Source organism: Leptonychotes weddellii, unplaced genomic scaffold, assembly GCF_054177405.1.
Source record: "Leptonychotes weddellii isolate Sample4059 unplaced genomic scaffold, ASM5417740v2 HiC_scaffold_4674, whole genome shotgun sequence".
Lineage (NCBI taxonomy): Eukaryota > Metazoa > Chordata > Mammalia > Carnivora > Phocidae > Leptonychotes > Leptonychotes weddellii.
In genome coordinates this window covers 283-11,567 of record NW_028013787.1, presented here as the reverse complement: position 1 = coordinate 11,567, position 11,285 = coordinate 283, and the positions used below count along the sequence as shown (strand labels likewise).

At 36.9% G+C, this 11,285-nt stretch overlaps 1 protein-coding gene across 1 annotated transcript; it reads left to right on the top strand.

Moving 5' to 3' along the window:
- The first annotated feature begins 2,230 nt into the window (after nt 1-2,230).
- LOC145719471 (pecanex-like protein 1) lies at nt 2,231-11,085 on the top strand. Its single transcript, XM_081810967.1, has 6 exons — nt 2,231-3,066; nt 3,725-3,875; nt 6,306-6,447; nt 7,180-7,357; nt 9,961-10,069; nt 10,889-11,085. Exons 3-6 carry the CDS (start codon nt 6,317-6,319, stop codon nt 11,020-11,022), a joined length of 552 nt encoding a protein of 183 aa, XP_081667093.1. The 5' UTR covers nt 2,231-3,066; nt 3,725-3,875; nt 6,306-6,316; the 3' UTR covers nt 11,023-11,085.
- The last annotated feature ends 200 nt before the right edge of the window (nt 11,086-11,285 follow it).

Genomic DNA, 11,285 nt, shown 5'->3' with positions numbered 1-11,285 from the left:
GCTGTTAGATTATCTAGATTGGATTGGATCTCATTGATAGCATTTTTAAGTTCTGCCAATTCAGCTTTCATTTCTGCCCTTAGAGACTCTATGTTGCCATTAATTGATTTCTCCATTCTAGCCATTGTCCTCACAATTGCTAGCCTGAATTCCATCTCTGACATCTTGGTTATATCTGCATCCATTTGTAAATCTGAAGCATAAGTCATAATCTCTGAGTCTTTTCTATTTTGGGGGCTCCTCCTCCTAGTCATTCTGTTGATGGGTGTTTGAGGGAATGTATAGAGTCCAAATTATTGACCAGAACCCAAGCAAGATGCACCTGTTTTCTTGGGACCGTAGGGTTGCTGGCCTCTTGTTTTCCCAGCCTGTGTTCTGCGGGAGGGGCCTGCCGCGCTGTTACTCAGGTAACCCTGTCTGGACGGAGTTGCCCTGCCCCCCTGTGGCAGGGGATGGGCTCAGCGGGAATCAGTTTTTGGGGCTTTTGTTCTCTGGCGGCTTTCCCTGGTGGCTTTCCGCGTCACTTCGGCGAGTCAGATCAGAAGAGACCATTTCCAACCCTCTGCCTCAGAGCAGAGAGATCGCAGTCTGTTCTTCAGTGAGCTCTCCAGGCCACACTGTCTCCGTTTCTGTCTGTGCTGCTATAAACTGCAGCGTCCTGGGTTGTGCGCCCCTCCGCAGCGCTCCTAGTCCTGCCTCCAGGTCAGGGCACGTCTCTGCCCTTTGTGCTTCTAAAACGACCAGCCGCTCCCAGTTCGCGTGTGCGACCCCGCCGCTCTGGGTTTCCGCCCCGGGGGCTGCCCTAAAGTCCTTTCCCCGCCGCTAGCGGTCTTCCAGTCTGTGCCCCGTCCCCAGCACACAAGGCTCTCGCTCACCACTGGCGTAGGATCCCCACGGCCAGGTACCCTCCCGCTGCCGTTTATCCTCCGATATCTGCCCATGGAATCACAGCTCCCCACTTCCTACCTCAAAACCAACCGCCTGCGATATTCTGCTTATAGAGATCCAGATCTTCTTACATCTCAGGCTGGTTTCGTGGGTGCTCAGAGTGGTCTGGTAGATATCCAGCTCAATTCTGGGGACCAGTTATGGTCCCCTACTCCTCCGCCATCTTTCCCCCCTCCTCCTAAAAGATGTAAATTTTAAACAGTTCATCATTTTATATAAGGAAGGCCTTTGGGGCGCCTGGGTGGCTCAGATGGTTAAGCGTCTGCCTTCGGCTCGGGTCATGATCCCAGGGTCCTGGGATCGAGTCCCACATCGGGCTCCCGGCTTGGCGGGGAGCCTGCTTCTCCCTCTGACCCTCTCCCCTCTCATGCTGTTTCCCTCTCACTCGCTCTCTAAAAAATAAATAAAATCTTTAAAAAAAAAAAAAGGAAGGCCTTTGTAATTGGGGAAAATGTATGTACAGGTGTATATTGTTGATTGCCTTTATGTCACATTTTAACCTGTTAAATGCTCATTCTTCAAAGGTGGTTTCTATGTAAAAGAGTATGCTAAACATTCATTTTCAGATTAGGTGAAATGAAGTAATTTCATTGTTTATAGAATTCTTAATCCCATTCAGTTTAAACTAGGATTTGAAAGATGCATATTTTAACATAAATTAGATTTTGTTGTTATTGTTCTTGTTGATAAAAACTATGTCCTTGTAAACATCTGCTAGTCTTCTAGTGTGTTTTATTCCTCTAGTACCATCTGAAAAGTGTATGTGTGTTTATTTTTCAGATTGAAGGAGAGAGCGGTTATCTGTACTAATTTAATATGTTTAAGAAAATGTAGTAATTTAAAAATTTTCTAGTTTAGTGAATTCAATATTGTCTGTATTCTTTTAGTAATTACTTGAAAAATGAATTTTATAGATTCATATCTGCTTTATGGAACAAAGCATAAAACATTTTTTTCTAAGTTATTTTAGATTATTTCTACTTGTGAAAAACTGAATTTATACAGGTCTTGAATTAGTTATAGTATTTACCTTTACTGAACTTGAGCTGCTCACATATTCTCAGAAACTTTAAAGATTTTATTTATTTATTTGACAGAGAAAGACACAGTGAGAGAGGGGGGAACACAAGCAGGGGGAGTGGGAGAGGGAGAAGCAGACTCCCTGCCGAGCAGGGAGCCCGATGCGGGACTCGATCCAGGGACTCCAGGATCATGACCTGAGCCGAAGGCAGTCGCTTAACCAACTGAGCCACCCAGGCGCCCTCTCAGAAACTTTAGAAATACAAAACTGTTTCAGGATAGCATTCAAACAATTTTTTCTGACTTTAGTTTCCATGCTAGCAAAGGACACTTCATGTTAAATGTAGTAAGATATTTCTGAATCTAGCTTAAAATTAGCATAAATCTGCGGGTCAGTTGATGACCAGTCATGATATTGAGACGTTTTGGTTTACTGCAACCACTAAAAGAATCAAAATCCAGTAAGTAAAATAAGACATGCAGTTTCAACATTTTAAAAAATCAATGAAAATGTAACTTCGTTATCCAAAAGAGTATCCTCTGTAACTAATACAATGACTTAAGTACCTCATTTCCTTTTCCCATATGTAAAAATCAAACTTACAGATCAATGGGAGAAAAAGTCTTCATTCTAAAAGGCTTTGTTATAGGGGCACCTGGCTGGCTCAATCAGTAGAGCATAGGACTCGGTGTCAGGGTTGTGAGTTTGAGCCCCATGTTGGGTGTAGAGATTATGTAAAAAATAAAATCTTTTAAAATAAAATAAATAAAAGACTTTGTTTTAATATGTTATATAGTGTGTAGAACTAGTTTCATTTCCTTGGTATTATAGTGTCAAACCAGAATATCAGGAAATTGGGGAAGAAAAACTTATAGCCAATTATTATATGTAAGAACTCTCTAGAATAGGATCGATGAAAAATTATTACTTTGTCAGTGGGAATGAAAGAAATACATATTTTTAAATTTTATGTAACTGTTGGATAATTCTGTTTTGTTCCACAGAGTGAGCGTTTACAGTCTGACCTAGTAGTATGCATCGTAATTGGTGTGCTATATTTTGCTATTCATGTAAGCACAGTGTTCACAGTATTGCAGGTAAAGAATCATTTTGATCTTTTGATTGGGGGAAAATAACTGTTTAGACTCATTTTTTTATTTGATTGTAATATTTGTCCATAATGCTGAAATTTATGACTTTTCGTTTATTCAGTTTTAACAACAAATATTTATTTTTTCATGGTTTCTCTGGGTCATGAATCTGATTGTAGCTTAGCTAGATGATCCCAGTTTGGGCTGTGTTTAATGCTGCAGTCATATGGGGCTGCCATCAACCAAGGCTGTTAGCAGGCCTTAGTTCTTTGCCGGCCATTGGCCAGAGATCTGAATTCCTCTCCATGTGGCCCTCGCCATAGGCTGCTTTGAGTATCCACACAAAATGGCAGTTGGGTTTCCCCAGAGCCAGTGGTCCTAGAGAGAGAAAGCCCAAGACAGAAGCTGCAGTCTTTTATAATTGATGTTAGATGTGACATACCACCACTTCTTCTGTACCTATTGATCATAAGGGCAACCCTGGTACAAGTTTTGGAAAAGCCACATAAGAAAGCAGTGTTAACTGTTGACAAATGTTTGGTTCTTAGATTCAAAAATTGACTTTGCTATTTTCTGTTAATAAGTAGAAAATTGAACTGACAAATTAGAAGTTCTGTGGGTCTCAAAATCACTTTTAATTTTCCTAATTTTATTCTTCTTTTAGCCTGCTCTCAAGTATGTGTTGTATGCATTGGTCGGCTTTGTGGGTTTTGTAACCCATTATGTGCTGCCTCAACTCAGAAAACAGCTACCATGGCACTGCTTCTCCCACCCTCTGCTGAAGACAGTGGAGTACAATCAGTACGAAGTTCGGAGTAAGTATTTCGTTAACTCTGCTCTTTTTAATATTACGGATTTTTTTTTAAACTTTAGCAGATGACGGTTAAATAAGTATCATCAAGTAACACTTTGGCTTGTGTTTGTTATACTTAGATTTGAAGTTGTAATGAGTCAAACCTTTTGCAGGATGCTTTAATTTCAGTTGAAGTATAAATGTCAGTGCCACAATGCTAACTTCCACAAAATAAAATTACTTCCTTTCTATATTGTTCTTCACAGACCTCATTGATGAATCCCGTGCATGTCTGTGGCTTCTCTTTCCAGTCCTTACCCATTACCTGATTTTTCTTTTCTATGTATAGGCACTTCAGTTCTCCTCAAGACTTCTATTTGAAATATTTTTAGCGCAAAGCATAGGAGGAATAGAGAGAACTTTGTTCCTGTTTCCACCAGTGACACTATTTCCTACTAGAGAAGGGTATAAGAGTAGATCAGATGAAAAGAAGTTTAAAACACTTGTAATTGTTCTTACTTATTCAGATTTGGGATAAAGTATAAAATGACTCAAAAAGAGGTAGAAGTCCAGTCCATTTTAAATCCTGGCTTGTCTTTCCTGTCATAAGTAGTTGGTATTTGTTCATTGGCCCCATGACCTGTGATATACCATACTTCCTCATTTTAGAGAAATAATAAAAGTTCATAACTATGTCATCATTTATTATATATCTGTGATTAAACAAGCCAATGGTTTTTCCTAAAACTTTTTCTTCAGTTAGTGAATTATGATAGTAAATTCTTCAATTGTTTGGAGATAATTTAACTTGTTTAGAGAACTCTGAAGCTTTTAAAAGCTTTCTATATCAAACTTGACTATGCATTCTCAAAGCAAATTTCCTGGGCCTTTTAGTAAAATTGCTTAGAGTATTCTTTTGAAAGGAATCGCTTTTTCTGAGCAGTCGGCCTCAGCAGTGGGCTTGAAATATTCAGTAAACTATGTCATATATAGATGTGCTATCATCCAGGCTTTGTTGTTTCATCTATAGTACACAGGCATAGTAGATTTAGCATCATTCTGAAGGGCCTGAGGATTTTTGGAATAGTAAATGAGCACTGACTTCCACTTAAAGTTACCAGCTGTGTTAGCCCCTAACAAGAGAATCAGCCTGGCCTTTGGAGCTTTGAAGCCAGTGTCCACTTCTCTCTAGCTATCAAAGTCCCAGATAGCATCTTCTTCCAACAGAAGGCTATTTAGTCTACACTGAAAAGCTGCAGCCACCTTCATAAATGATCTTAGCTAGATCTTCTGGATAACTTGCTGCAGCTTCTCCATCAGCACTTGCTGCTTCACCTTGCACTTTGATGTGGAGACGGCTTCTTTCCTTAAACATCGTGACCCAACCTCTGCTAGCTTCAGACTTTTCTTCTGCAGCTTCCTCACCTGTCTCAGCCTTCACAGAATTGAAGAGAGTTAGGGCCTTGCCCTAGATTAGGTTTTGGCTTAAGGGAATGTGGCTGGTTTGATTTTTCTGTGCAGACCACAAAAACTCTCTCCATATCAGCAATAAGACTGTTCCACTTTCTTATCATTTGTGTGTTCACTGGAGCAGCACTTTTAATTTCCTTTAAGAACTTCCCCTTTGCAATCACAGCTTGGCTAATGTTTGGCACAAGAGGCCTAGGTTTTGGCCTATCTTGGCTTTTATTTTTTATTTATTTTATTTTTATTTTTTAAAGATTTTATTTATTTATTTGAGAGAGAGCACACAAGTTGGGGGCAGAGACAGAAGGAAGGGGAGGCGCAGACTCCTTGCTGAGCAGGGAACCCAACGCGGGGCTTGATCCCAGGACCCTGGAATCATCACCTGAGCCGAAGGCAGACACTTAACCAACTGAGCCACCCAGGTGCTCTTATCTTGGCTTTTAACATGCCTTCCTCATTAGGCTTAATCATTTCCAGCTTTTGATTTAAAATGAGAGATGTGCAATTCTTCCTTTCACTTGAACACTTATAAGTGGCCATTGTAGAATTATTAATTGGCCTAATTTCAATCTCAGGGAATAGGGAAGCCCGAAAGGAGGGAGAGGTATGGGGAAACAGCTGGTCAGCAGAGCAGTCAGACCACATACATTATTGGTTAAGTTTGCCATCTTATATCGGTGCAGTTCATGTTATCCCAAAGCAGATACAACAGTAGCATCAAAGATCACTGATCAGAGATCACCATAACAAATATAATGAAAAAGTTTTAAATATTGCAAGGATTACCAAAATGTGACAGACATGAAGTGAGCAAATGCTGTTGGAAAATGGTGCTGATAGACTTATTCAACACGGGGTTTCCATAAAACTTCAATTTGTAAAAAATGCAGTAACTGGAAAGTGGAATAAAGTAAAGCACAATAAAATGAGGTATGTCTATATTTTATACATTAGATGATGTGATCTTCTTATGTTGCTTTGTTAGATGCAGCCACTATGATGTGGTTTGAGAAACTTCATGTGTGGCTTCTTTTTGTGGAGAAGAATATCATCTATCCGTTGATTGTTCTCAATGAACTTAGTAACAGTGCAGAGACAATTGCTAGTCCAAAAAAACTGGATACAGAGTAAGTACAATACTCCTCTCATCAATGTTTAACTGCTAGGGGCTGTCATAAGCAATGTCCTAAGACATTGATCAAGTAGCAAATAATTGTCTCTTTGGTGCAATGCAGTATGAGATTAAAAAAAATTCAGGTGAAATTGTGTCTTTAACTTCCCTTGCCTGAATATCTGTTTCTGCTCTTGTGTATCACTACTCCAGACATCTTATCCTCAACTAATATTTTATGAGAGGACGTTTATTAAATAAAGTTAATTTTTAATATTAGATGGTAAGTTTGAGAGATGTCTGTTTTTGTCTATTGTGTAAATCAGGCTATATAGGTGGTCACTTGCCTGTGTAGTCATCCTATAAGCCTACCCACTAGGCTAGGTACATGTTGTTGGGTAAGCCTTAATACATGTTTTTTATATGCTAAATGCTATTAATATTAAAGCAATAAAAATATCCAGAAACTGGAGAACCATATATTAGAATTGCAATACTGTTACTTATTTTTTTTAAACATGCTTATTTATATAAAGGAATAAGAATCATATTACATATTGTTAAAAGGAAATACTGTAATAGTTTATTTTAGGATGCGATTTGCCTAGCTGTATAAATCATTTTCAGAAGTTTACATTTGATATATTTTGTAAGCATAGTTAATGAAATGGTGATTTTTCTGAAGTTAGTAGATTTTTCTGAAGTTCTCAGTCATTGATTGATGAGTTTTGCTTTCTTTATATCATAGATTAGGTGCTTTAATGATCACCATTGCTGGTCTGAAGTTGCTACGATCCTCTTTTAGCAGCCCTACATATCAGTATGTCACAGTCATCTTTACTGTGCTCTTTTTCAAAATTGACTATGAAGCATTTTCAGAGACCATGCTGTTGGATCTCTTCTTCATGTCCATACTCTTCAACAAGGTAATTTATTACTGAAAGGAATATCGCTATCTATAAAAAGTACTATCTCCCTGACTAATACACTGTTTAGTGAGGATTCTACTTGCATTTCATTTGCTTCATTATCTTTTAAGTAATACCTTTCTTCAATCAACCAGTTATTTTAGGAGCATTTTAGAATCCCTAAACAATGCTAGTCGCTATGATCCATAAAAGACATATTTCTTGCTATAGGAAGGAAGATAAGATTAAGTTATATAGAAAAATTAGAGAAACACCATTAGCTATGTATTTTTAAATATATAGGATCTTCCAAAAGTGGGTGTGGTTTTGAATAATTCTAGAAATAGACATGGTAATAATGGAACTGGGCTGTGGGCTGCTGGATAGATGGAGGGAGTAAATAACCTGATAGCTGAATGAAGATGGTAGATACTGAGGCCAGTGAGGCCGTGTGGGAGGAATCAGAACTAGTTTGATGTTGACATTTGCAGAATACTCTGAAAATTATGAAATGTTTCTAAGATTTATTATCCACCCCTAATAGAAGTACTTTTAGTCCTTTTGCAAATGAGATGGCAAAACCTGGGTCTTCTGCCTCCCTTTTGCTGAACCATACTACCTTTCTAAATGAAATAGGTTGTGAGTCAGATTATAAGTTAAATTGAGCTTAGATTTCATGTTAACACTGACCACATAAAAAGGACTTTGACATATATTATCCCATTTGATAGGTAACAGAGAGCTGAAGCATATGACAGCTATAAAACACAGTGAAAGCCCAATTTTAGGCAAGTTAGCCTGGTCAGCCACATTTGGGATGAATTGGGGAAGAGAGAACCTAAAGGTACGGAGAACAGTTTAAGAGACTGTGAGTGTAATTTAGATGTGATAGAGGTCTAACCTAGGATGGGAACATGGAAACCATTAATGGAATGGTTACAAATGGAAAACCATTAATCTGAACAAGGTTTTAGTGATAGTCAATTTCAAAATATTGGGCTAAATATTGTACTAAGTAGTTTCTAAAATACTGCAGTGTTATGTTTGTTCAATCACTAATTTGTATGCATTTTTATCATTTATTTCCTCTTCTAGTGAGCATGGCTAACCAAAGGAGGAAGCCAGAAAGTTAATCAAAGAATTGTTTGTATAAAGAAGCATGTGGTTTCTCACAAATTTAAATATTTAGTTTGGAAATTGTATGGCGTCTTATACTGGTTGGGAAAAAAGTGAAAGTTTCAATAAAATAGAAACCCATCTCTGAAATAGACTTAATTTGCACTAGTTTGGATTTTCTTAATACTTTCGTTTGTTAAGCAAATTGTCCTTCAGAGCATACAATGCTCCAGGACTGTTCTAGATGCTTAGGCTACATCAGTGAGCACATAGGGAAAGCTCTGCCCTTAAGGACTTTGCATTATGTAAGGTTAGGTGATAGAACTTAACAATGGTAGTAAGCAAGTAATTTTCAAGGGATCTCTAGATATATTGTTTAAGATATCATTGTAAGATGCACCACCAATTAAATAATCTTACAAGAAAAAATTACTATGAATGTGTACAAAAGTGCTTTTACCCACTAACCACTTATCTTTGTAATTGCATATCATTTTTTCTTCAACATTACAGTCAAAATTTGAGTTCAGTCTGGTTCACATTTAGAATCTGAAGTTTTCTGAAGTACTGCTTTTAGGCAGTTATAATGGCATCTTGATAATATAAATGCTGCTTTTACTTCTGTCATCCTGATCACATCCTGATCAAGGATTACCGGCATAATTTTGAATCATGGCAAAGAATGCAGGAGTTCATCTGCATTTTGTAATTGGTTGAAGTTGTAATTTATTTTTTAAATTGGAAGTTAAACAGGTTCATTTGCAATTAGTTGAACAATTTAAATATGAGCTGTTTAGTGCCCTAATTACGGCACCGAACCTCTTGCCCCTAAGATCCTGTGTCTGTTTTGTGAGTTGGGTCTTGCACTGCCTGACCTACAGAGGCAATTTTGTGCAAATACAGTCATTCTGTTTCAGTGTTGAAGACATGTTCAACAACAAAACAAATCATAATTTACAGAAAATTAAAATGTGTGTTGTGTTTCCATTGACAATCACAATTGAGATTAAGAACAGATGCCTGATACGCACTACTAAATCCTTAGGCAGACAGGCAGTGACATCCGTGTTACAACTTTATTTCCTGCCTGGCTGCTTTCAAATTTCTTTTGACATTGCATTTAAAACATACTCAGTTTTCAAAGCACTAAACTTGGGGAAAATGTGTCCTGGAATAAAAATATGTATGAATTTCTTAAGCTTTATAAACATCTAGATTTCCTACCTTTCTATGTTTTGCTTGTAGTAGTAGTAATATAACCAAATAGAGGGCATAGAGTTTTTTAAACAGATGAAACACAAGTCCATAAATCAGCTAGCTGTCTGCACTTAAATATATATTCAGTGTTTTGGCAGTTGACACGTCTTTTCCTTTTATGCAAATGGCAAATAATTTCAATGCCATTTTCCTATCAGAAAAACAATACATTTTAGAGGTCTTTCATTTTCTAATTGAAGTATCTGATGATAAGTTTTTTACTGATTGTTTTTCTTTTTCTCCTACAGCTTTGGGAACTCCTTTATAAATTGCAGTTTGTATACACTTACATTGCCCCATGGCAGATTACATGGGGCTCTGCTTTCCATGCTTTTGCTCAGCCCTTTGCAGTGCCCCGTATCCTTCTAATAAAAGTTATATAAGAAAGAGCAGTCACATCCTTAATGTGAATGTTGGTTTGTAGGCATAACCTTTTATAGGCATAGAATATAGATTACTAGGTGGTAAATTATCAAATATTCTCAGTCCTTTGAGTCCCTATCTGTACCTATTTTGATTGTTTAACTTGTATTAACATCTCAGACCCACAGATCATCTGAACATGAGGACAGTATTAAGATTTTATAATTAAGTAATGCTGATTTAAAATTTTATGTTTACATATGTAGTAAGCATTAAAGTCTAGGAATTTTTAAATAAATACAAAATGTTTAGAAATATTTTTAAATGAATGAAAGTACAAACATTTTTCATAATCATATGATTGTAATGGAACTATGTTTAAAATTTTCTATTCTCATTGTTTCTTAAAAGTACTGTCTAAGTAAAAGTAAAGGTTAGTGACCACATTGATGTTGAAAAGCAGACTTTTTGTATCTATAAATTTTAGTTTGATCTTTTGGAAAATTAAACCCAAGCATATTTATTCAAAGTTAATGTATGGACTTTTACCAAATACATATTAGCAAATATTTATTTGACTCCCTTCAAAGCATCATGCCAGGGTGTACTTTTCCTGGCTGTGTCTTTCTGCTTGTACCCCTTTATATTGTCCAAGGACACCCTCTTTTGTGTTCCTCTGATGAACCACATTGTTCTCATTGCTGTAAGCACAGTATGTTTGTGAGATGTATTTGTGTGTGTGTATGTGTGTGTGCGCATACACGTGCGCTCACTCAAATGAATGTTAAAAATCCTTAACTAGTTTTTTCATAGATTCAGCCATGTTGTTTGTTCAGGCTGCTGTATCTGCCTTTTTTTCTACTCCACTAAATCCCTTTCTGGGAAGTGCAATATTCATCACTTCTTATGTTCGACCTGTGAAATTCTGGGAGAGAGACTATAAGTGAGTACAATAAAACATTTGAAAGCCGATTTTATCTATTCTTTAATAATAAAAACTATCAACAGAATTATTATAATTTTTTGTGTTAAAATATTTTGCTAAAACTATTATAAATACTCTTAAAGTTTCAAAATCATATAAAATTAGAAGAGTCAGAATAACTACTGTATATTTTTCTCTGCCATTTTTTCTAAAATTTTTTTAAAACCTAGTTTTTGTTGAATATACTCATTTTTCTGTCTTTTTTCTTTTAATGCTATTTCTTTG